The sequence below is a fragment of the Rhipicephalus microplus genome, chromosome 1 (genome assembly GCF_043290135.1).
Source record: "Rhipicephalus microplus isolate Deutch F79 chromosome 1, USDA_Rmic, whole genome shotgun sequence".
In the NCBI taxonomy this organism is placed as follows: Eukaryota; Metazoa; Arthropoda; class Arachnida; order Ixodida; family Ixodidae; genus Rhipicephalus; species Rhipicephalus microplus.
This window is the reverse complement of record NC_134700.1, coordinates 116635305-116660552: the sequence shown is the minus strand read 5'-3', so window position 1 is coordinate 116660552 and position 25248 is coordinate 116635305. Positions and strand designations below refer to the sequence as shown.

Here is a 25248-nt window from a genome sequence, read left to right as displayed (position 1 = left end):
TTACATGGCATTCTGCAAGAAGTTCTCGAATAACATCCGCGAGAAAGACGCGGCCTCGGCCGCTCAAAAGTTCACGTGGAGCGCCATGACGCAGAACAAAACGTTGCAGCAGGAAAGACGCAACGTCACGTGCCGTCGCGGCTGGTAGAGCGGCCGTTTCTGCATATCTCGTGAGATGGTCGATCGCTACAATAATCCAGCGATTCCCAGCTGATGTATATGGTAGAGGACCATAAAGGTCTATTCCAACCCGGTCGAATGGTGGCACTGGGCACGGTAACGGCTGCATTGGTGCAGTAGGACGGCTAGGATCGTGCTTGCGGCGTTGGCACTCTGTGCAAGATCGAATGTACTTTTGAACGAATGTGTACATGCCGCGCCAATAAAATCGAAAACGTAGCCTGGCGTAGGTTTTAAACAAACCGGCGTGCGCACACTGCGGATCGGCATGGAAAGCAGCACATATGCTGGCGCGGAGATGCCTGGGTATGACGAGTAGCCATTTGCGACCGTCAGGGTGGTAGTTGCGGCGATAAAGTATTCCATCACGGATGGCGAAGTGAGAGGCTTGTCGGTGTAGCGCTCGAGATGGCGGGTGGGCGAGTGTTTCAGATAGGTAATCCATCAGAGACGCAATCCACGAATCTTTGCGCTGCTCCGCAGCCATGTTGATGGGTTCTGATAGTGGAAGGAAGTTGTCTTGGATGGAGACACTCGCAATATCAGTAGAAACAGGCGAACGCGAAAGAGCGTCGGCATCGGCGTGCTTCTGGCCTGAGCGATAAATGACGCGGATGTCGTACTCTTGGAGCCGTAAAGCCCATCGTGCCAAGCGTCCTGAGGGATCTTTGAGGGAGGATAACCAGCAGAGCGCGTGGTGGTCGGTAACAACATCGAAAGGGCGGCCGTACAGATAAGGCCGAAATTTTGTAATGGCCCAGATAATCGCTAGGCATTCTTTCTCTGTTACCGAATAATTTGCTTCTGTTCTTGTAAGAGTGCGGCTCGCGTACGCAACAACATATTCTTGGTAACCAGGCTTTCGTTGGGCGAGTACAGCGCCAAGACCGACACCGCTAGCATCTGTGTGGATTTCTGTGGGAGCGCTTGAATCGAAATGACGCAGTATCGGTGTTGTTGTAAGCAGTTCACGGAGCTTCGCAAAGGCACTGTCGCAAGCTGGAGACCACGCAGATAGATTGCGGTCTCCCTGAAGTAGGTCTGTCAGAGGCGCCATGATCGAGGCGAAATCTCGGACGAAGCGGCGGAAGTATGAGCAAAGCCCAATGAAACTACGCAGCTGCTTGAGAGACGCGGGCCTCGGGAACTCGCGAACAGCACGTAGCTTAGCGGGGTCAGGAAGAACGCCATCCTTCGACACGACGTGTCCGAGAATGGTCAGCTTGCGCGCTCCAAAGTGACACTTCTTCAAGTTGAGTTGGAGGCCGGCTGCAGAGAGGCAGCGTAGAACCTGTTCCAAGCGACGAAGGTGCGTGGAAAAATCGGGTGAGAATACCACTACATCGTCTAAGTAGCACAAACACGTGTTCCATTTGAGGCCTCGTAGGATAGTGTCCATCATGCGCTCAAATGTTGCCGGCGCATTGCATAGCCCGAAGGCATCACGTTAAATTCGTATAAGCCGTCTGGTGTAACAAATGCAGTTTTTGGCCTATCATCCGGATTCATGGGCACTTGCCAGTACGCAGAGCGTAGATGAAAGGAGGAAAAGAACTCTGGGCCTTGTAAAGAGTCGAGGGCGTCATCGATTCGAGGCAAAGGATCAACATCCTTTCGTGTTATTTTGTTTAGGCGACGATAATCTACGCAAAAGCGTATCATGCCATCCTTCTTTTTAACTAAAACAACCGGCGACGCCCAAGGACTGTTTGACAGTTGAACGACGCCTCGCTTTAGCATGTCACCTACTTGTTCATCGATGATACGGCGTTCAGTTGGCGAAACACGGTATGGTCGCTGGCGTAGTGGTGGGTGATTACCTGTGGCGATCTGGTGGCATACGGTAGATGTGCGACCTAAAGTAGCGCTGTGACTGTCAAAAGATGGTCGAAACTTGTCAAGGAGGCTCAAAAGCTCACACCTCTGTTGTGGGTTTAGGCCTTCGTCGATGACACGGTTGAAAATGTCGGTAGTGGAAGGGTCATTCACGGAACTACAGGAGAGGGCGCTGACTTCTGATGATTCATCAGGAACGTCAAGTGTAGCGATGGTTTCGAATGATTCTATCGAACCAATACATTCGCCTCGAAGTAGCGTAATCGTGAATGGGAACGGATTCTTCACAGGCACGTTAGTCGCACCACCTTGAAGAGTAACGAGAGCGGTTGGGAGCGGTGATAGGTGGCGATGAACGAAAGCAGCGGAAGGCGTGAAGAATTCGGTAGCGTCGACGACGGTGGAACACGACACAGGTGCGAAGACAGTAGCGCGTGGAGGGATTTGGGTGTCGTCACTAATGACCAACTTCGCGTCGGAAGGGCGATCGTGCACTGGTAGCGCATCACCAAGGGGACAAAAGGCGACTTCGGCACGGGCGCAATCAATGACGGCTTGGTGATGGGAGAGAAAATCCCAACCTAAAATGATGTCATGAGAACAGTGCGGGAGTACTACGAACTGGACTGTGTAGGGCACTCCTTGAATTACAAGTCTGGCAGTACACGCGGCCACAGGCTGCACAGGCTGTGCAGTGGCAGTATGAAGACATGAACCCAAGTAAGGCGTTGTCACTTTTCGAATTGAACGGCAAACTTTTTCGGCGATGACAGAAATTGCGGCACCAGTATCAATAAGGGCAAGTACGGGTACACCTTCAAGAACGGCATTAATTACATTCGGCGGCGAACGAAGAGGGCTTGTGCTTTGCGACGAGGACGCAGTTCTTGCCTCGGGAACTGCGTCATTTAGTTTTCCGCGTCGATTGTAGTTGGGCGTCGGCGCATCGGGGAGGGCGAGCGTCGACGTGGAGAAGGAGATCGGCGATCAGGAGCTGGTCGGTGGCTTGGACGAGGAGCGTACAATTCGGGGTCTGGGGTGTATTCAGTGTACGTGTAATCGTTTTCGTATGGACGTAGGTTTTCACGTGAGTGGAGTGGGCGGCGGCGGCACAGACGTGCGACGTGGCCAGGTAGACCACACGAAAAGCAGATCGGTCGGTTGTCGGCAGTGCGCCATGGATTAGGGACTCGCGAAGTGGAGGTCGTGGCGGCCGGGCGGCATAAACAGGAGCAGGCTGTGGAGGCGGCGCTTGGAACGGCTGTGGTCGTGGTCGTGCTGCTGCTTCGGCGTACGTCAATGGTGCATTGACTGGTGGCACCAGCTCTGGAGGAAGGACCTCAGACACTTGATCTCGTATAATAGTCCGTAGAGTAGGGCTAAGCGGTGCACTGCGCTTCGGTAGGCCAGAGATGAGCGAGAGTTGGCGGGCAACTTCTTCGCGCACGAAATCTTTGATCTGCGAGAGGAGGACGGGGTCTTGCGAGGGAGTTAAGCCGGACATCGGTTCCTGATGTGGGACAGCACGGTGGGTGACGAGACGTTGCCGGCGGAGCTCATCATAGCTTTGGCAGAGCTCGGTAACTTGGGCGACAGTAGCAGGGCTTTTTGAAATGAGCATCTGGAAAGCGTCCTCGTCAATACCCTTAAAAATATGCTTGATGCGGTCCACCTCTGTCATGTTCACATCGACGCGCTTGCACAAGTCAATGACGTCTTCTATGTAACTTGTAAAGTTCTCACCAGGCAGTTGAGATCTCGACTGAAGGCGCTGCTCCGCACGAAGTTTGCGGACAGAAGGACGACCAAATACTTCGCTGAACTTTGCTTTGAAGGCTGTCCAGGTGGGAACGTCGGTCTCATGGTTCCGAAGCCATAAGTGGGCAATGCCACTGAGGTAAATGCCGACAGTGACCCGTCTAGTGGCTTCGTCCCATTTGTTCAAGACACTCACGAGTTCGTAAGTAGCCAGCCAGTCGTCGACGTCGTGGTCGTCAGTGCCGCTGAATATGGGAGGATCCCGCTGACGGACCGCACCGGAGCACACGATGGCCTGGGAAGCCATAGGAGGAGGGCTTCTGGCAGATGCAGTGGTCATGACAGCAGGTAGAGTCCGGCTTCGCAACTCCAGGATTGCAAGGAGACCCAGCAAACTCCACCAATTATAATATAGAACGGAGACAGTCAAAACTGTTATCCGAGACCAGGTAGGAGCGTAGGCCTAGCTATCAAAATCAGCGACAGTCCGGGCCGAGCGTCTCGTGCTTAGCACTGACAATGTGTGTGCCGAGATTTGCATGACCCACTACAATCATCATTACAGCTCCTAAAATAAAAATTGTCTCGTGAAAACTTCCATATAAGAAGCACGCTTTATCTGCTTTCAATTTAGATATGAAGGCAATTTTTAAATGGACCATACGGTGCAAATGGCGTCTCATTATGGACAAAAATGACGACTTAGTAAAATTTGAGATTTTTCGCGTAAAGTTTGTCCGCTTGAGAGCTCTAACAGTATTTTATTTTCAAAATATACTTTCTGTGGTGTAAGTATTGATACAAAGCGCAGCATTGCAACAGAAAAAATGCAAACACAACACTGTTTGCCTTAAGCTTTGGAGATGTATTTGGCAGAAAAATTGCATTAATATCACTGAGCATCAAATATCTTACACAAGCACTTTTTGCCCAACTTGTACACTAAATTTGGTATTGAAAGATTGAAGCAGTAATTTTAAAATAATTTTTTTTCACAAGCAACTCCTAAGCGTCATTCTCCGAAGTTCAGAAGGCAGCCACGTGACCACGAGAATTCTTCTCTTCGAATTATTCTAGCAATTCATCGGTTTCGACGCATTAAATCGGCACAATTTCTTTAGAAACATTGAAGATGGTTGCAAAATCGGTTGGGACGTTTGGCGTGGAATGACCCTCATGCCAGTGCCTGAGAATTTACCATCCGGGCACAAGCATCCCATGTGTCGTAACTTGCAACGGAGGAGGCACCGTTTACAGTGTTGGATCACCTTATTTCATTACATGACATTTACACCCACTACCAATTATAACGCTTAATGTTCCCGCCCCTCACACAAAAATCTCCGCACAGGGGCGAAATTCTGTGGCGACAGCCACAGACTCACACCTTTCCTTCACCTTACCTCCTACTCCGCATTCGCCCGTCCTGTTACCCTTCTCGCTCTGTAAATTCTGTGACTATTCCACTACCGACTTGAACCACCTCATGTGGCGCTGCCTTAAGCAGCCTCCTCTCCTTTCCTGAAACGCCCACTTTCTAGTGAGGAGCAGTGGGAGGCTGCCTTGCGCAGCTCAAGGCCTGAAATTCAGGAGATCATCTTAGAGTGGGCTCAGAGGGTAAAGCAGGACTACTTCGAGAAGTTCCTCCCCACCACCCGCTGTCCTATTGTCCCCTTCCCTTAATAAAAAATGAATAAAGTTGTTCGGTAATTAATTCATTCGTCATTCAACGAACACTTGGGGAGAAAGCCCAAGACTCATAAACAGCTGCGATCACAAGATGAGCGCGGACGCACCAGCGGCCACGCCCTGTTGAGGCGCATCTACCGTCGACCGCAATGCTAGGCCAAAAATGGGTCTTTTGGTTATTAACTGGCTTTTCAATTAGTGCATGCGTAATGCTGTGTTAGTTCGCAGTTTTCACACGAAGCGCCTCTGTATACAGTATGGCCGTTCCATTTCTATTTTCATAGCAGAATGTACGCTACCATGGCGTGCCTCGCGCGGCACTCCACTCGCTCTGTATCACTTCGTGTTAAATATTGCGACTGATAACAGTTATGCTCATAAACTGCTCTCGAGGCAGACGCAAGGTATATGTAAACTGGTAGCGTAAGTTCTGTAGAAGCCCGTGGATACAGTAGTCAGTGGCTCGTGGCCACCGTCACCATCCACGTGAGAAGCAGACAACCACTAGCAAAAAATACTGACAAATAAATAAAGCATGACGTCACAACCACAAGGTATAGCAACGTCGCATTTTCGCTAAACGGCGCGAAATTAAATTTTTTAAATTGCTGACCTGCTAAGTGCCTTTATTATTACTATATTTTATTGTGCCTTAAATGTGTCTCGTTAATTGCATGGGAGAGAGAAAAAACAAAAACAACAAAGAATAAAAAAAAGTTGTTTCAATACCCAAACGACGTACTTATAATATGCGCAAGAAACTTGGCAGAGGCAATTGTGAGACAACTGTTCACGAGTGAAATAGCATAATAGTTCGAAAGCTAACGTTGCCCAATCGTTGAAAACTACTGCAGCGAGACAGCAGTTTTTAAAATATAGCTTTGGCAGCCGTAGAGGACAGCGTCTCGTTGCCTAGCCTGTCGCTTTTAGAGTAACGAAAGGCGAGGGCACGCCGGCCGTACACCAGCGAAAGCAGTCGGCATTCAAAAGAGTGGCTATCTACACATTTTGTGAGCTAGTTCAGCTCTGCAATGTCCTGCCAGTAAAGAGCACATAAGCAAATGAATAAACTACGTAAGGTACGCCCGACATTACCATGCGAAATTGAGCAATCCCTCGTTGACCCAGCGATGCACTGAACTAAACAAAAGTCATGATAGCAGATTGCCTGAATACACCCCCCCCCCCTTCCCGCTTATGGCGCTAGACCAAAAAATGAGGCAATCAAAGATTTAGCCAAGCGTCAGACAAACTACAAAATATATCTATAGCTAAATTTGACACATAAAAGTTACGACCATTTGCAAAGAAATTATATTAAGCTCTTAGTTTTGGTGATTTGTTGACTTCTCACCTATAGTTGCTCTTCAATCGTCGGCGGAAGTTGATGCCTGTGGCAATTGATTTTCAACAATTGTTGTTTCAAGTTTCACGACCCATTTAACTTACCGTGGGTACTCTGGACAATATATGTAAGTACACGCGCTATTTCTTGGCGTATGCACAGCCAACAGTAGCTTGAGAGGACGCAACGGGCCACGCGGCTGACGTCACAATACTCAGCAGCGCTGGCCGCCCCCTCCCTCCCCCTCACACCGTTTCACGCGCGGGTGGAGCATACGATGTGCTAGGGTACGCTGTCACTGAAGGTCTTCATATGAACATGAAGGCGACGACGATGGCGTAAACCAATCGGTAGTGTTTATTTAATCGCTATCGCAATAAAATATGCAGTCAAAAAAATGCATGCATGTGATTATATTAGTTAAAAACTGCCTCAGCCAGTGTATGAGAGCATGTGGCATACACGTGTGCCGCCGCCTTTAGTTCTCGGGGGTGGAGCTTCCAACTGAGGCGAATTTTTTTCGTTTTTCGTGGCTGCAAAGAGTGTCTGTGTATGGGTAGCGTGTGTTTAGAAAAACTGCTAAACAATTTAGAATACTTTCTGCTGTACCATGGGAGAGTATTATGCGGTCCCAGATGTGGTCACCACCTTAAATTAAAAAATGCCATATCTTCACAGCCAGATGTATTTAGAAAAGGCATAGTTCCACGTAGTACGTAACATACATTATGACAATGTGTCTGCACAACAAGGACAGTAATAAGTACTTGTCTCGAAAAAATGTTTTGTGTTTAGAAAAGTTTGCTTTGACGTAGTTCGTAACACATGAGTTGACTCGGTGACTGTACAACAGACCGCAATGGACACGTGTACAAAGAGTAAGCCCAATGTGCATGGAATATTATCACAAAAAGGTTCAAGTCAACGATATGTCCGAAACTAACACACAAACTTATCACAAGTTACACAATATACATGACGATGTAAGCGCACCAATACATAACTTCCCAAACATGAAAGTATATATGTCCATGAGTTGTTATGGCAGAGGCTATTTACATAAGAGTGATGGCTTGAAATGTTTATATACAAGAACACTTACGAATACGCTACGTATACGTACAAAAAACCAAGTGACTACACACGCATTACATACAATTGACAGCCACTATCTGGTGATCTGGCTACAAGAACCAGACCAGATGAAAAACAAGCCGCATACGTCCATTGGCCACCAAAGAAAAACTGCGTGACTACTGCCGCACGAATTTTTCTCCCCTTATAGGAACAATTCCTCCAACGAAAAAGACAAACGTTCCGTGTATAATCATTCCACATTTGGAAACAATGTACGGTGACGGTGACCCGCCGCAATGGCCTCACACATGTTACACCTCAAGCAAAAAGCCCTCACAGCAATAAGAAGGAGATCGAAGAAACTACGCGAGTAACGACGGGAAATGACAAAATGATGAACTCCTACGCCACGGAAGTCAGCATTCACGGCATTCCAGAATACCATTGAAATCACACATTGCTGTAGCACATGCTCGTTTGACTCTTGTAGCAGGCAATTAGGGTAAGTGGGACATGGCATCATGCTCCAGCTCTCCTGTTTGTATCGCGTTGGGAGTACTCTCCGTTTCAGACGCCGTTTCAGAAGTCACGGAGATGGCCCGTCAGCAAGAATGCCATTATAGCACTTCAAGAGACGTGGTTAGAACGTGATAGACGGGCTGGAGGAATCATAGGGAGCAGCAGGGCCACCGTTGTATTTACGACATGGCTTTCCAGTATGTCAACATCAGGACAAACTTGCTGTGCGTGACGATAAAGTGCTACAACCGTGAAGGCAAAAACAGGAACCACCAGAACGTGCGGCGAGGCATCAAGTCGTGCTTCTGGTAAAAAATAGCATATCGTGGTGCCTGTGAAGTAGCAGGCAAGACCTCGCTCTCGACACTGCTAACAATAGCTGAAGAAAGAATCACAGAGCAAGCAGCCGACAGCGAATAAACATAAATACTGCATTCTTGATAGGAAAGTCGCACGATCCGGGTTATAGGGCCGGCGCCCGCACGGTGGCTGTTCGGGAGAGGATATAGATTAGGTCTGAACACTCGAAAGAAGAGGGTTGGACACTTTGCAGTGGGTATGAAGTAGAGTGTCGATACTTTCTCTATATTAAGGGGCTTTAGCGTTGATAAGTTCGGTGCGCCACGTGTTTTTGAATCCATCCCAGTTGAATAGGTGAATAGGTGAATAGGTGAATAGGTGAATAGGTGAATGCATCCCACGTGAATAGGTGTCGAAGGTAAACGACACATCCAAACATGATAATCATGACAAGGAAATCATGTACCGCATCATTTACCTCCACCTCGTAACGTTGTGCTGATTTTGAAGTGACATATTAACATTTCTCATTCGTGCTTCGCATATCCTCGATTCCAACTGTACGTGGCATCTGCCATTTTTTTCTCCTGCGAACCGTCTGTAATATGCAAAAACATACGTCATGTGGCTATTGACAAACGCGAGGATGAGCCTTATGACATTTGCCTCAATTTGATGCCGCTATGCTTACTGGTAGTACTTTTAATTAGGCGCATATTTGGAGAAACCATTGCTTCGAGATTGCGGAGCGTATCCCCGTTGGTGCCTTTTGCTTCTATTATTTACCCCAGTACTCTCATTTCCTCGACAATGGGTATGGTATGCCCATCTCGTGTTGTAAGCTGTATGTCAGTGTAAGTATGTGTGTTTTGGTGCTTGGAAGGTCGGCCTTTTAATGTTGGTGTATATAGCGGCAGCTCCAATTTTTCGGCTGAGCACGTGAGGCCAGTTACTTCTAGGTATTGCTCTACGGTGTCGACCGCTTCTTATAAACGTTGTTGAATTGATCCATTACCCACAGAGTATATCCACAGAGTATATCATTTGCATAAATTGTATGGTGCAAACCTATCTTTTGTAATGTACTTGTGAGGTCAGTTAAAAATAAGGTAAATAGAATATGTGATATCACTGATTTTTACGGTGTCCCTGCACTACCCATAGATATATTGCAATATATCTATTGCAATATAGGCAATATTTCCTCGCATGTGAGGCCTCCACCGATATTGCTTTTCCTATTCGTTAGGAAGTTCCATGTGTACGTCCGCTCACCTAAGCTTAAGTTACTGATATGATTCAGCATTGCTTGATGGGTGACATTATCAAGTGCCTTTTTGAGATGGAGCCTGAGGATGGCTAGAGTTGATCTGCCAGGGTACATCCATAATACGGTGTTTTAGTTGTAACATGGCATCATGTGTACAGAGATTCCTCCGAAATCCTATCATTGTTCGTGGAAGTAAGTCGGGTATTCTAAGTAGTTAGTCAGTCGGGTCCATAAGGCGTGTTCTATTAACTTATCTAGGCAAGAAGCTAGTGATATAGGTCTTAGGTTTTCAAGTTGTAAGCGTTTGCCAGGCTTTGGAATAATGACGACTTGCACCGTTTTCCATTGCTGTGGTATGTGGCCTTGTCTCCAGAATTGATTAGGAAGTATATTAATTTGCAAATGAACGTATTGTGTAGGTTTTGCAGTAATTGTAATAGCACCAGGGCCCGGTGCCGACGTACTATTTACTTTGTGTAAAACTGCTCGTATCTCGGCTTCGCCGAATTCTTCAACAAGGTCCGGATTCGGTGCTCCTACGTAATCGGGAGGTGCCTGGAATTTGTATTTAAGCACGACCTCTTTGAAAAATTCTTTTACGGCGAAAGCTGTCAAAAGATCAATACACGGGTCACGCGCGGCGCCGTAGTCTTCCGCCCCTGCCGCTGCCAGTGTCCGCAAATAGTATGGGGAGAAAAAAAACTTAGTATAAAAAAATGGCAGCTTATCCACGGAGTGAATGATGGGGAGTGGGGCGAAGCATTCGTCTGTCCATTCGTTCTTGCTTCCGTCCGTTCCTGCGTACATCTGTGTAACCGTCCATGCGTCCATCCACCCATCCATGCGTGCGTCTGTTCGTGCGTCCGTCCCTGCATTCGCCCATGGATCCGCGCCTGCGTCCGTTCATGCGTCCATCTATGCATCTGTCCGTGTGTCCGTTCGTCCATCTATTCAGCACTCCAAGTACCACTATCTCGCATGTTTTCATCATATATTCTCCATATAGAAGCACCGCCATCCAGCGGACATTTCAAGGACTAAACGGGAGGTGATACATGCACACTTTCTTACGGCTTGCGCTTCGGGTTTACTTCCCACCTTTAACCACCTCGAGTTCATGGTATATACTAGTTCACTGTATTCATGGCTATGCGGCCCAACGCTCGCTAAACCTTTCTAAAACCAAGGAGGTTACACCAAGCGAGTATAACGTAGCAACGCTTTCTTGTCAGATCGTGCTCAATGTACATGCCAATAGCTGCTAATGGGGATCGCAGCGTGCGCGTAATCTAAAGGCCGAATGCCCCTGTCTCTCGTTCCCCCTTAGCAGCCATTAACATGTGCATTGAGCACTATCTTTTATTGTTCAACAACGCACAGAAGAAATCTCTCACCGGAACCACCTTGGAGGCCAAAATCGTAAGGACCGCTATTTCGGGTATGTGCCACTGGTGGTTGCGTACTACGAGAGACGCACAAGCCACGCCATAAGGAGCTTCGCCCCTAAAAATACGGACAAAGTGGGGCACAAGCCTAAGTTCACTGCGTGCCAGTCCAGTATTCTACAACCTAGCCACAGTGGTGAATGTGACTTGCCTGCAAAGGTGTCTTAGGCAGGCTTGATGTCGGGAAAGAAATCATGTTAATATGAGTAATAAAACGTTTTAGAAGAGCAAAATATCCACCAGGCATCACACATTGGGAATAACGTAACGAGTGGGTCATCCAATGCTCCAACCCATTAGAAAAGCTTCTTCTTAATCACCGAATAACTGTGGCACATGCCCACTTAAGGCGTAATTCCTCATAATCGTCAGCCACTGCATGAACAATTGGCCCATTATTACTTCAAATGTTTAGCGTATACCAAACTCATTTTTATTTATTTTATTTTTTGAGGAAAGTACTGCCAGTCTGAAGGCCAGACTTAAGGCAGGGGTCGGTCGTATAATAAACACAACAGTACACAGAAATTACAAAAAACAATATTGAGGAGGCTACACATACAAATAAATACATTATTGTACAAAGGGCCTGCTACCCTGAAATTATGATTATTAAGGCCGCAGTGGGCACTCAACAAGTGTGCTTGCCGCAGTTACCCAATGGGCGTTTAGAAAATGCTCTGAAAGGCCCCTCTTCTATCCTACGCGGCAACTGCGTGGCGCCTTCCGTGCAGGCCTGGCGTTTTGGGGGCGAAGCTCCTTAAAGCGGTGCCCATTCGTCCCTCGTGGTCAAAGTCGTAGTCATAGTGTGTGACCAATGTTACATTTTGACCTGCAAGGTGGTGCCGGTGGGAGATTTTTGTTGTGTTTGTTGAACAATAAAAAGTTCCCGGCGTGCGCGTCAGCTAAAAGCCGAATTCTCCTGTCTCTCATTTCCTATTAGCTGCCATTGGCATGTACATTGAGCACTATCTGACGCAAAAAGGTTGCTACGTTATACTCGCTGGGCGTAACCTCCTTGGTTTTAGAATGGTTTAGCGAGCGTTGGGCCGCAGTGCCATGAATACAGTGAACTAGTATTTACCATGAACTCGAGGTGGTTAAAGGTGGGAAGTAGACCCGAAGCGCAAGCCGTAAGCAAGTGTGCGTGTGCCTTCTCTCGTTTAGTCCTTCGAATTTCCGCTGGATGGCAGTGCTTCTATATGGTGAATATACGATGAAAAGGTGCGATATGGTGGTACTTGGAGTGTTGAATAGATGGACGAACGGACACACAGACAGATGCATGGATGGACGCATGAACGGACGCAGGCGCGGATGCATGGACGAATGCAGGGACGGACGCACGAACAGACGCACGCCCGGACGGGTGGATGGACGCATGGACGGTTACACAGACGTACGCAGGAACGGACCGAAGCAAGAACGAATGGACGGACGAATGCTTCGCCCCACTCTCCATCATTCACTTCGTGGATATGCTGCCATTTTTTGTGCCTTTAAATCATGCTGAAATTTTGCTCATATTTTGTCTTTGAACTGTTTTTGTGTCTTCTGGGTTTAGGAGGTGTCGAAATAAATTCCATGTTTTGGCTAGGCTCAGTTGATTGTCCATGCCGGTACAAGTTTTTTCTCATTATTGTCGAGAAACCCGTTGTGCATATTGTTCGATTTCCATGTTAAGTGTGACTATCTTGTTTCTTAGTATTCGAATGTGTTCCTGCGTTTTGCAGCGTTTTTTCAGCTCTTGTTTCGCTTCCCACATGTGTATTAGCCTACTGCCTAGAATTTCAAGCTTAGTTTCCGGTGAGTCTATTTGCACTGCTTTTGAAATATCCTTCTTTAGAATAGCTGTCCATTGGTCATTGTTTGTAACGTTTTCTGCAATGCCCTCTCGTATATTTCTTAATTTAACCAAGTCAACTTGCTTAAGCTGTGTGACCTTGTATTTGGCAAGCTTCCCGATAAGCTGCACTTCAATACTAGAATGATCACTTCCAATGTCATGCTGTGTATTATCAGGCGTGGTATCAGCGTACACACTATTGCCTTGCCTAGTGAGCATTGTGTGGTCAGTGATGAAATTTAGGCCTTCTAGCTGCGAGTTGAGCCAGAGATCCCTGCCCTTGGGTTGAGCGTGTTTATAGCCCCACGTGGAATGGGGGGCCTTAAAGTCCTCTCTGATTATTGCAACTCGGTTGCTCGCGATGGTAAGCGTGGGCTTCAAGACAGTTAAAAATCTTTTTCATGTGAATTTCGGATTACTGTACAGCTTTAGGATGAAGATAGTGTCATCCGTTTTTTTGCGGGTATGATTTCAATTAGTATGTTTTCTATATCAGTAACCTGTGCGCTGTGTTGCGATGCTTTGTGGTCCCTCCGCACTATAAGGTTGTACGGGCTTTAGTCCTCCCCTCTGAACTGTCCTCCGCACTGCCGTTCGACCATGCATCCATCTGTGCGACCGTCCGGGTGTCGATCTGTGCGTCCATTCATCTGTCCATCCGTTCGTCTGTGCATCCGTCCGTGCGTCCATCTATGCGTTCGGCTCTCCATGCGTTCGCCCGTTCATTCGTCCGTGAATCTGTCTGTCTGTTCATCCGTCATCCATGCGTCTGCCCATGCGTCCGTCCATCTATACAACACTCCAAGTACTGCCATCTCGCATCTTTTCATGACATATTCATTATATAAAATTACCGCCATCCAGCGGACATTCGAAGGACTAAATGAGAGGTGGCATGGCCGGACTACAGGAGCGGCACGCGCGCACTCTCTTACAGCCTGTGCTTCGTGTCTAGTTCCCACTTTTCACCGCCGCTAGTCATGGCACTGCAGCCCAACCACGCTAAACCTTGCTAAAATAAGACAGTTATAGTATACCGGGCTTACCGGGATACTGGGTTTACCGTGATAGCGGGATCAAAGTCTGCGCGCGCAGATACGTGCGTTACCCATACCGCTTACCGTTTCCAAGCTATTTTTCAGATTTATTGTTACCGTGGTAGCACAGGAGCACGTAGTGTACGTAAAACAAGGCGGCGCTCTCGGACGCCCGCTTCGAAGTGATTTTGCCGTAGTTTTTGAAAGATTCACCTTGTTCGCTGCAAACTACTTCTTAAAGTCGCTTCGCTTGCCTTCAGTTAGCTTCGACGACCGAGTATTGTGGATAAGTTGGCGTATTTTTTTAGATAGCCTCCCATTTCGAACGTGTCGAGGCCTACAACAAGATTTATGTAAAGAAATCGGCAACATAAATGTGTTCGCGTTTGGTGCATGGTTCATTTATTTTCTTTTATTGTTACTAAAATAAACTTGTAACAATGCTTCGCGCGGTGGCACAGGCAAATGTTCTCGTTTTCATTCATTTTTCACTGTTCTTTACCTTACTAACAATCCGATAGGTGGCGCCATCATCCTTGCTGGGGCACGTAAACCACGTAAATGGCATTCCCCTAAGCTCTAAGACGCTGTCTGCAACGAACGTTTGCTGCACGGTAACGTCATTCCCTTAATTTTCGCTATCACGCTAACAGTAACCTAGAACTGTCTGTTAAAGATGAGAATAGTGCGTGTGCAGTAAGCGGCACGGGTAACGTACCTATCTGCGCAGGCGCACTTAGATGCCGGTATCACGGTACGCCCGGTATCCTGGTAAGCGTGGTATACTACAGTTATCTATTTTTCAGATTTAACGTTACTGTGGTAGCGTAGGTGTATGTAGTGTACGTTCAACATGGCGGCGCTCTCGGACGTTCACTTCGAAGTGATTTTGGCGTAGTTGTTCAAGGATTCACTTTGTTCGCCGCAAACGACTGTGGCTTCGACTGTGGCTTCGTTTGCCTTTAGTAAACTTCGATGACCGAGTATTACAGATAAGTTGGCGTAGTTTTTGAGATAGCTTCGCATTTCAAGCGCGTATGGGCCTAACTACAAGATCGATGTAAACAAAACAGCAACAAGAATGTTTGCGTGTGTGGTGCGTGGTTGATATTGATTTACTTTCATTATTACTAAAATAAACTTTTCACAATGCTACGGGCGGTGGCATAGGCAAACATTCTCGTTTTCTTTTCCTTTTCACTGTTCGTGAGCGTATTGACCATGCAATGGGTGGTGCCCCCATTCCAGCTGGGGCACAATGATGATGATGATGATGATGATGTTTGATGTTTTGTGGCGCAAGGGCCATTTCAGGGTCAAAGAGCGCCAGTTCTTCTTGCTAAACATATGGACAATGATTGTGACAAGGGGCTGTATAAGGGCCATAAAATTCCTCGCGGTAAGGCGGGTAAAGAAATACAAGCAATAAAATCATGACCATGCCGTGAAAGGTGTGTGTGGTGTGAATGGATGAGAAAAGTTGGTGATAATAGAAAACGATGGTGGACATGTATGGCATTAGCAGAAGTGCCTCACTCGTTCATACCCTTGCGTCCAAGCGCCGTGAGGCAAGTGCTTTGTTGTGTAGCCACCACAGCGAAAACTTCTCTGGAGAGGTCGTGCTACGGAATGCCCGGGTATGTATAATGTACACTACGAATTTCTTTTAAAAACGCTAACAATGATTTATGACTAAAGAGTTGTTCCCTACCGACGAAAGTGGTTCCCTACCGACAGGGTGTAAAGGTATATGTTGTCGGTAGGGTAACAGAAAGTGTTGTTTTCGTGGAGTTTCTAACCATTTGCACTGGATTAAAATGTGAAGAACTGTTAATTGTTCACCCAGAACACTACAACATGTTGTTTGAGTGTGTAGAGTGTGCATAAAATGGAGTAAATTCAGACGAGGACAGGGTTTTTTTTTGTTTTTTAAGAGTGTGCAGAGCCGTTACCACACTGAGAGAGTCTGTATAGATTACTGCTTTTTGTATTTGTAATTGCTTGATGTGTTTAGCCGCCACAAGTATTGCATAAGCTTCCGCTGTGAAGATACTTGTGCTTGGATGTAGAGGGCCAGCATCCGAAAAGGATGGGCCGACAGCAGCGTAGGACACAGAGGAGTTAGACTTCGAAACATCTGTAAAGAACTCAAGACATGTGTTTTTGTGTTGAAGTTCCAGGAATTTTGTTCGGAGATGGGCAATGGGCGCATGATTTGTAACTTCTAGGAAAAACACATCGTAGCCTATAGTCTGCCACTGCCACGGTGGCGGGTATGCTAGTCATTAAACTGTGTTCAAGTGACACTCCAACTACAATACCAACTCGCAGTTTCTCAGAAATTTTGACCTGGCGGCTTGTACGTCTATAAGTGTATAACTGAACAGATATAAAGTACAATCTTGACTTTCCAATCTCGCTTCATGCCCGTAAAGTCGAATAGTCTCGAAAGAAAAATAAAAAAACTCTCGAAGGATCTTGGTCGCAAATAGGAGGTATTGCTCCGGAGTACAATGCAAGAATACTTTAGGTGAGCGAACGCTAATGAGCAAGTGCTTGGTGGTGTAGGACAAATTATGTTCTCGTTTGCAACATGTGGCTCGCCGGACTGAGGATTGTTAGCGGGCTGCTGGCAAATTTTGCAAAACACATCTGGCACGTGGGCGGCGGTTTAACAATCTGAGAAAATCGGTTTATTGCGCGATGTCAACCGGCGGCGCTGCGAAGAAGGGGGTAATAAGAGAGGAGGTTGACGGCAGGGCGAGGGTGTTGCGGCGACGATGAATGAGTGCGACTACTTTCTTACGTGACGGGACTTTCCTTAACCGAGAAGAGGAGGAGGAGCCGGGCAAAGTTTGTAGCGCCATCTCTTTGGCCCATTTCGAAGCAGCACATTATCGGGCAGCGGATACTCGCAGAGTTCGCTCACCTAAAGTATTCTTGCACCCAGCTCCGAAGGGTGCACGTAAGAGAAGCTGTGACAGCTAGAGTCAGCGGGAAGTGCCTACACCAACAAAACCCCAATCTGCCCATTTCGCCCCATACCGTGGCGGCAAGCAGACCTGATCTACTTTTACGGACATAATATTCATGTGGATCGTCGATGCCATCTGCGGCGTAAGGGACCGTGGACCATCAGGTCACCTTACTTGCAGCGATGGATTTACGTTCGAAATCACAGGTCCCTCCTCGACCTAATGGAGGAAACGCAGCTGCCCAATTTTGTGTGATATATATTGATGCCGTAGGGCAAACTTACGCAATGAAAAAATGGCAGCGTATCCACGGTGTGAATGATGGAGAGTGGGGCGAAGCATCCGTCCGTTCATTCGTTCTTGCTCCCGTCCGCCCATGCGTCTGTCTGTGTGACCGTCCATGCGTCCACCCGCCCGTCCGTGTGTGCGCCTCTTCGTGCGTCCACACGTCCATCCAGCGTCCGTTCCTGCGTTCGTCCAGGCATCCGCCCCTGCGTTCGTCCATGCGTCCATCCATCCGTACAGCCATCCGTGCGTCCGTCCATGTATCTGTCCGTGTGGCCGTTCGTCCATCTAATCAACACTCCAAGTACCACCATCTCGTATCTTTTCATCATATATTCTACATATAAAAGCACTGCCACCCAGCGGAAATTCCAAGCACTAAACGAGAAGTGGCACACGCACACTTTCTACAGCTTTCGCTTCGTGTCTACTTCCCACCTTTAACCACCTCGAGTTCATGGTATATACTAGTTCACTGTATTTATGGCACTGCGACCCAACGCTCGCTAAACCTTTCTAAAACCAAAGAGGTTACGCCCAGCGAGTGTAACGTAGCAACCCTTTCTTCTCAGATAGTGCTCAATGTACATGCCAATGGCTGCAAATTGGGAATGAGAGACAGGAGAATTCGGCTTTTCGTTAACGTGCATGCTACGAATTTTTTATTGATCAACAACGCACAGGAGAAATCTCCCACCGGCACCACCTTGCAGGTCAAAGCGTGAGACATGTTACATACTACTACGAGGGATGAGCGGTTGCCGCTTTAAGGTGATTCCCCCCTAAAAACTACGCGCCAGGGGAAAATTTCACAAGAAAAAAATCGGCATGTTCATGAAGTGTATGACTATGAGTGGGCGAAGCAGTGGGATCGTTCTGCGTTACCGTAAATAACCCTTGAAATTTATCACTCATGCATGAAAAATAGTGCCAAAGCGGTTTACATTTACCTACAAGATTGATTTGCCGTAAATAAAGGTTCTGCTGAGCTGTGCATATTGTTTGCCATCATTATTTATTTACTGCTTTAAGCGGCCGTGGGTGTGGCAGTGGGGACGAGTGGCAGGGCAGCCTCGGCTGTTCCCACCGTAGGTGGAGGCATTGGCAACCGCCTGGGCACACTGTGCCTGGCATGGGCAGCTGCCGCCGGCCATTGTAGTGCTGCCCCTGTTGCACTACATTGGCAAACGATGGTTTATTAGTGAAAAATCCGGATACTTGTTGTCGACCTTCTCGGTAAGTTAGGTTTTGTGTGATTTCGATAGTGATTATTTCCTTTTTTCTTTTCCCATGTTGGACATGTTCGGGAGTACGCGGGGTGAGCACCGTTGCAGTTTGCGCAGTGGGCTTCATCCTCCACCTTACAATCGTCGCTGGCGTGTTCTGTGGTGGCGCACTTCGCACAGGTGAGTTGGCCGCGGCAACTTTGAGAGCCGTGACCAAAACGCTGGCATTTAAAGCAACGTCGTGGGTGGGGAATGTAGGGTCGTACATTTATCTTCGAGAATCCGGTTTCGAGATGGTCAGACAGGGTACTGGTGCAAAATGTCACAATTATATGTTTGGTTGGGACTTCTGTCTAATCACGCCTGATTTTTATTCTTGGAACTTGTGTCACCTGCTGTCCTTTCAACCCTCGAGGAGCTCAGCTTCAGTCAGGCCAAGCTAGTCTTGATCGGACACAACGCCTCGTGAAATGTTGAGGGAACGGTGTGTTGATATTGAAATAGGGATGTTTCCAAACGATTCTAGTTTCGAGAGGTTTACATACTGGGACTGACTTTTTACTTCGACGAGGAGATCCCCACTGGCCATTCTTGTAGCCTGGTAACCTGGGCCAAGTGCAGTGGTGAGGCATTTGGAGACAACAAAAAGCGAGATTGTTCTGGCATTCTTTTCAGCAATCTCGCAGTGAATTACATGGTAGCGGGGGAAAAGAAAGTGTGCATGTGCCACCTCTCGTTTAGTCCTTGGAATGTCCGCTGGATGGCGGTGCTTCTATTTGTGGAATATATGATGAAAAGATGCGAGATGGTGGTACTCGGATTTTTGACTAGATGAGTGAACGGCCACACAGACAGATGCATGGACGGACGCACGGATGGCTGCACGGACCGATGGACGCATGAACGGACGCAAAAGCGGATGCATGGACGAAAGCAGGGACGGACGCACAGATTAACGTGCGGACGCACGAACAGACACACGCATGCACGGACGGATGGACGCACGGGCGGCCACACAGACGCACGCATGGATGGACGGAAGCAAGAACGAATGAACGGACGGATGCTTCGCAACTATCCATCATTCACCTCGTGGATATGCTGCCATTCTTTTTTCCCTTCTTGCTGCCTTTTGCCTTGCCACTGCCTTGATGCTACTGCAGCTGGCCATGGCGACTGTCGGTGCGTTTGTTTTGCTGGTGCTTGGTGTGGCATACGCGCATGAGAGTAGACGAAACTCAACACGATGTGCGTCACAGCCTTGTGTGCTCACGTGATCAAGCCGACTATGCATCGACGTCACTGCCCAATACAGTACCGCGAAACCGAAACCGAAAATCGTGCATGTAAGTAGCACAACAATAAATTATTTAGCAAAAATACACGAATCATGGTGTGTAGATTATGCTTCCTGTAGCTGAAAGAAACGCTTATGCCCAAGAAGACACATGCCACAATTTTGTGGCACCACCATTTTAAAGCTACAAACACAGCCTACTACAGAAAACGGATCATATTCTTTGACTACGAAACTACAATACAACGCTTCTTGTGCGGACAGGTCAGCAAGCTCACGAGCTCCGGCAAACTAACTCATGGGTCATAACACACAGACTTACTCCCACTCAGATGCAGCTGAATGTCCGAGGCTGAGCAATTCTGAGGTGAGCAATCTTTTGTGTCCGAGGTGAGTAATATTTGGATGAATTCAAGTTTGAGTGGCTCCGGCAGAGAAATTTTTGTGAAGTTTTGTTTTCGACTGAGTCTCGTTGATGAAAATTTTGCTGAATCTGAGCACGAGTGAAACCAAAGGGTAAAATGCATTCCACGAGTGAGTCTGAGTGAGCTCCACTTTTCTTGCCTACCTATGCTTATACCAGCATTAGTGTGAGGCCTTGAGCACTGCTTTGCTACGACTGCAAGAGGTCATGCAGGAATATTTCTATTTGATCTGGAAGGCTAAAGCTTCTCATTTCTTACCTTTTAGGCCTACCGTGCTTAAAATAGTGGTACACAGCCAAAAAACAGCGTACGGTGTGCTTTTCTGTAAGAAATAGAGCACGAAAGGAAAGAATGTTTTTTTTAAGAATGGGTCTGTAATTACCTTATTTCTTGGTATATGAGTGCGAACTACAAAATCACTATTATGTTTAAAGTCCGGCTAAAAATCACAGCACAACAACAGAGTGAGTAATGATGAGTGGCAAGAAGCTTCACAGGCTCTCAGCTGTGCCACCCATCCATCAATTTGTCTGTCTTTCAGTCCGTCTATCCGTGTCTGTGTGTCTGTCCATACGTCTGTCCGTCCGCACCTCCAGAGTAACATATATATATATATATATATATATATATATATATATATATATATATATATATATATATATATATATATATATATATATATATATATATATGGCGGCATTTCCTGACGTGTCGCTCACTAAAAAACTTATAACACGGTCACCTTCTCTCCACATGCTTCGCATAACGTCGATTCCCGAGATGCGTGGGATCTACCATTTTTTTATTTTTTTTATTTTCTCCCTCCGGGTCTCGTTAGGCGAGCACTGGGAGCCAGCACTGCAGTGCTCTGGAGGGACCTCGCCACCGTACTTGGTCCTAAGTCCTTCCTTTTCTAATCCTTCCAATAATCTTTCTCTCGCCACATTGCGCAATAAAAGAAGTTCGAAGAAAACGCATTGCTGTTTTCGCTTTACAGCCTCAGCTCGTGAGCAATGTATATGAGCTAAATCAAACTATGAATGTCTGCTTTGTTCCGTGTTTTTTATTTTCTTATTTTTTCGAATGCAATACTAAGATTACAGCGTTAGCACTGCGTTGATAAGATAGACTCAGCTACAGCATTTCTTGGCATTTGAGCGAAGATTACAGAGCGAAATTGCGTGAATCCTACCTCCAATTAATGTAATTCCACAATAGCGCTCGTGTTTTCAACGATAAACATAGCAATTCTTCTTCTATTATTGCGATAGCGATTATATGGACACTCCCGTCCGGATTTCGCCGCCGGCGTCGGCGTGGGCGTCTGCGTTGATGTCATGCACCGTACCTGTATACATGAAAACGCAAGGAAGAAAAAAAAAACATCTAGAAAAAAGACTCCGGCACATGGAATCGAACGTGGGACCTTCGCGTCGTGAATTCAAGGCATTAACCACTTATCAACCGAGAGATACCTCCTTCAACGTTCAAACGGCACGCACTTATACCTACCACTTACCGCTTCTGGCGGGCATCTGGCGGAGAAACTATCTTGTTTTCAGCACTATCAGCAAGACTGGGCAAGAGCACCGGCGGCTCTCATCACTCGCGCGTACTTTGGCCCGTGGAGATGAGGAGGGTGAACAATTTTTCGAGCGCCCTTATCTTCTGTGGAGACTATCATACGTCTTGGCTGACGGTGGTCTTAACTGGAACGGTTATGTTGTAGTTACGGGGTGCACAAGTGTCACTGTAATCATTGCATTGCCTCCGTTAGCGAAAAGGGCGCGCTTTTCAGACACAGCGAAGTAACTACTGAAACACATATATGCGTACATCTGTGCTTCTGAGCACGTTTCGTGTGTCATACGTGTGTGAGAAATGCGAAAAATGTTTCGATTTGCATCTCATTAGCACGTGACCTTGCAATTCGTTGCTATCGCGTTAATTTACCTACATCTGTAATAACGCTAACCGAACGCTAGGATACTTACGCCGCAACTTTTCTCGCGCTCCGCTGTCCCTCAAAATTCTACTATACCGATCACTAATTCGCCCATAGCTTGAGTACGCGTCCGCTATATGGGATCCCGTGCAGCAAAATTTAATCAACGCGTTAGAATCTGTTCAGAACCGCTCAGCTCGGTTCATTTGTTCTAATTATTCCCGTACTGCTAGCATATCAGAAATCAAATCTAATCTTGACCTGCCCAATTTAACTATCCGGAGGAAACTGGTGCGACTGCATTTTTTTCATAAGATATTTTTTCACAATCCATCAATGAAGCGAGACCTCATTTCACAACCGTCATATCACTCATCGCGCATTGATCACCAGCATAAGGTTGCCATTCTGTTTTGCCGCACCAAATTCTTTTCAGCAGCATTCTTACCGAAAACAGCCGCTGATTGGAACCACCTTCCCTCTTCCGTTGTAACAATAACAGACCCTTTGTTATTCAAGACTGCGATTTCTCAGCAATGTTTGTAACTATACGCAGTTTCCATTATCTTTGTCTTGTATGTGCATGAATTCTTACTTATACATTTTTAGTTGATTTATGTTACCTTCGTGATTTGCGCATCTGACACTTGTTTCTTTTCTTTGTCTTTTTTTCTTGTCCTTATTCCTTTGTGTGTTATAAAATGTTGTACCCACCCCCTCTGTAATGCCCTACGGGCCCTGAGGGTATTCTAATAAATAAATAAATAAATAAATAAATTGTTTTTCCCTTTGCGGCTTGCACCATTAGATGCAGCTTGCACCATTGATAGGATGCAGCTTGCACCATTGATATACTCGTAATTCCTTTAGTTTATACGTTGTGACTCCACATTTTTGAACGCGTGAGAAAGTCCCGCCTTTTTACGTGCAGCTTCAACACTAAGCGGCGTCCGCATGTGCATAAAACGCTGAGTGTGCGCCACCGTCACTTTCCATCGGCTTAATAAACGCGCGGCAAACGGACTACTTCGCGTAGTGATATATCTGCAGAAGCTCCGCCTCCATAGCTTTCCCTTCAGTGCCAAGAAACGTTGTCGCCGAGTATAGCTAGCTCTGCCAACGCTTACACATTTTTCTGCGCAACTATTTCGCATATATGTGCTACAGTCGTACCTAACCGAGGAGCATACAAAATAACCACTTAAAATCGTGACGCAGTCGCATCTTCTCACAACAACCTCCAAGACATATCTTGAGTGCAACTGACATCTTCCAATAACGGAGGATCCGAGCACGCATCATTTGTTCCCAAATCCATATTGTTTGAAACGGGCCAGGCAGGGCCGCACCCAATTATTTCGTGCCTGGGCCCGGTACAGTCAAATCTAGCCCCACCACGGTGTTCTAGTGGCTAAGGTACTCGACTGCTGACACGCAGGTCGCAGGATTGAATCCCGGGGTTAGTGACTTTATTTCCGATGGAGGCGGAAATCTTGTAGGCCCGTTTGCTCAGATTTGGGTGCACGTTAAAGAACCCCAGGTGGTCGAAATTTCCGGATTCCTCCACTACGGCGTCTGTCATATTCATATGGTTGTTTTGGGACGTTAAACTCTACATACCAATCAATCAGCGGTCAAATCTAAAAGCACGGACCCGTACTCGGGCGGCTTGTGGTACGTCTGTTTTGGGTAGGCCCGGGCCCCCCGGGAAAAACCAGCCCGTCCGGTAGAGTAGTCGATCACGCGATATTGTGCTCATCGCCCATAGCAGCTGAAGCTACACTTTCTCTGTGGCTTGCTTCTACCCTTTAAGTAATGAGGTGTATTGAATGCGCTGACTTACCATTCCGCAACAGTCTGCCTCCGCGTAGAGCGGGAAACGTTGTCTATGGCACAAATGTAGCTCTAGGCAGCGTAACGAATCTCCCGACTGAGCATTCGAGACTAAGTGCGCATATTGTTGTCGGTAACGCCCGGAAAATCTGCTATCAACGACAAGTTCTCAATGGGCGCGATAATGACGCGAATGCGTCGCTTTGTTCTCTATCTGCGAAACAAAAAAGGCACTCTTTCCGAATGACTCGCGCACCGATAATACATTTTCTCATTGAAACGCACATGCTCGGAATCGTAATATACGATGTCAGGCATTACAGGCAAAACAGAAAGGTATTAATACTTGAGGCACGCAGAACGGTATGCCCACCTGACGAGGTCAGGAAAAAAAATAGCATGTAAATATTTAGGAGAATCCATTCATTGACTGCTACAAGTTTTCCTTCGTTTGCTCATGCTGTTGACATCTGGAATGATCCTGAGGGCCCCCTGGGTGAGTGAACTACTGATGAATGTGTTAAGCTATCGCTCACTGACAAGCGGTGCATCCTTTCGTGATATTGTTCTCGCTCTCTCTTTTAATGTATAAGATCTTTCGCAATTCTTACTTTTAGCGTGCTTATGTACTAGCTCCTGCAACAGCTTGCGGTGAAAGATGGCAGTATCTACAAAAAAAAGAGAAAAGAAAGTTGTGTACGATATCTCTTTTACGCGAAGACGTTTCACCATGGCGTCTATCATGCACCACCCCGGTGGTCTAGTGGCTATAGGGTACTCGGCTGCTGACCCGCTGTCGGCGGAATTGAATCCCGGCTGCGATGACTATGACGGCTGCGTTTTCGATGGAGGCGAAAATGCTGTAGGCCCGTGTGCTAAGATTTGGCGTCACTCTCAAGAACTCCAGGCGGTCGAAATTTCCGGAGTCCTCCACTACGGCGTCTCTAATATTCATATATG

General features: G+C 47.0%; 1 protein-coding gene across 1 annotated transcript in view; it reads right to left on the bottom strand.

Moving 5' to 3' along the window:
• The window catches only part of LOC119178238 (progranulin), a 102385-nt gene extending 77931 nt beyond the window's left edge, over nt 1–24454 (bottom strand). The window contains exons 1-2 of the mRNA XM_037429432.2: nt 24299–24454; nt 20769–20832 (exon numbers count right to left, since the gene is read on the bottom strand). Of these exons, the coding sequence (XP_037285329.2) occupies nt 20769–20832; nt 24299–24301 (67 nt within the window). The 5' untranslated portion in view covers nt 24302–24454. The remainder of the gene's footprint in view (nt 1–20768; nt 20833–24298) is intronic.
• Between the last annotated feature and the right edge of the window lie 794 nt (nt 24455–25248).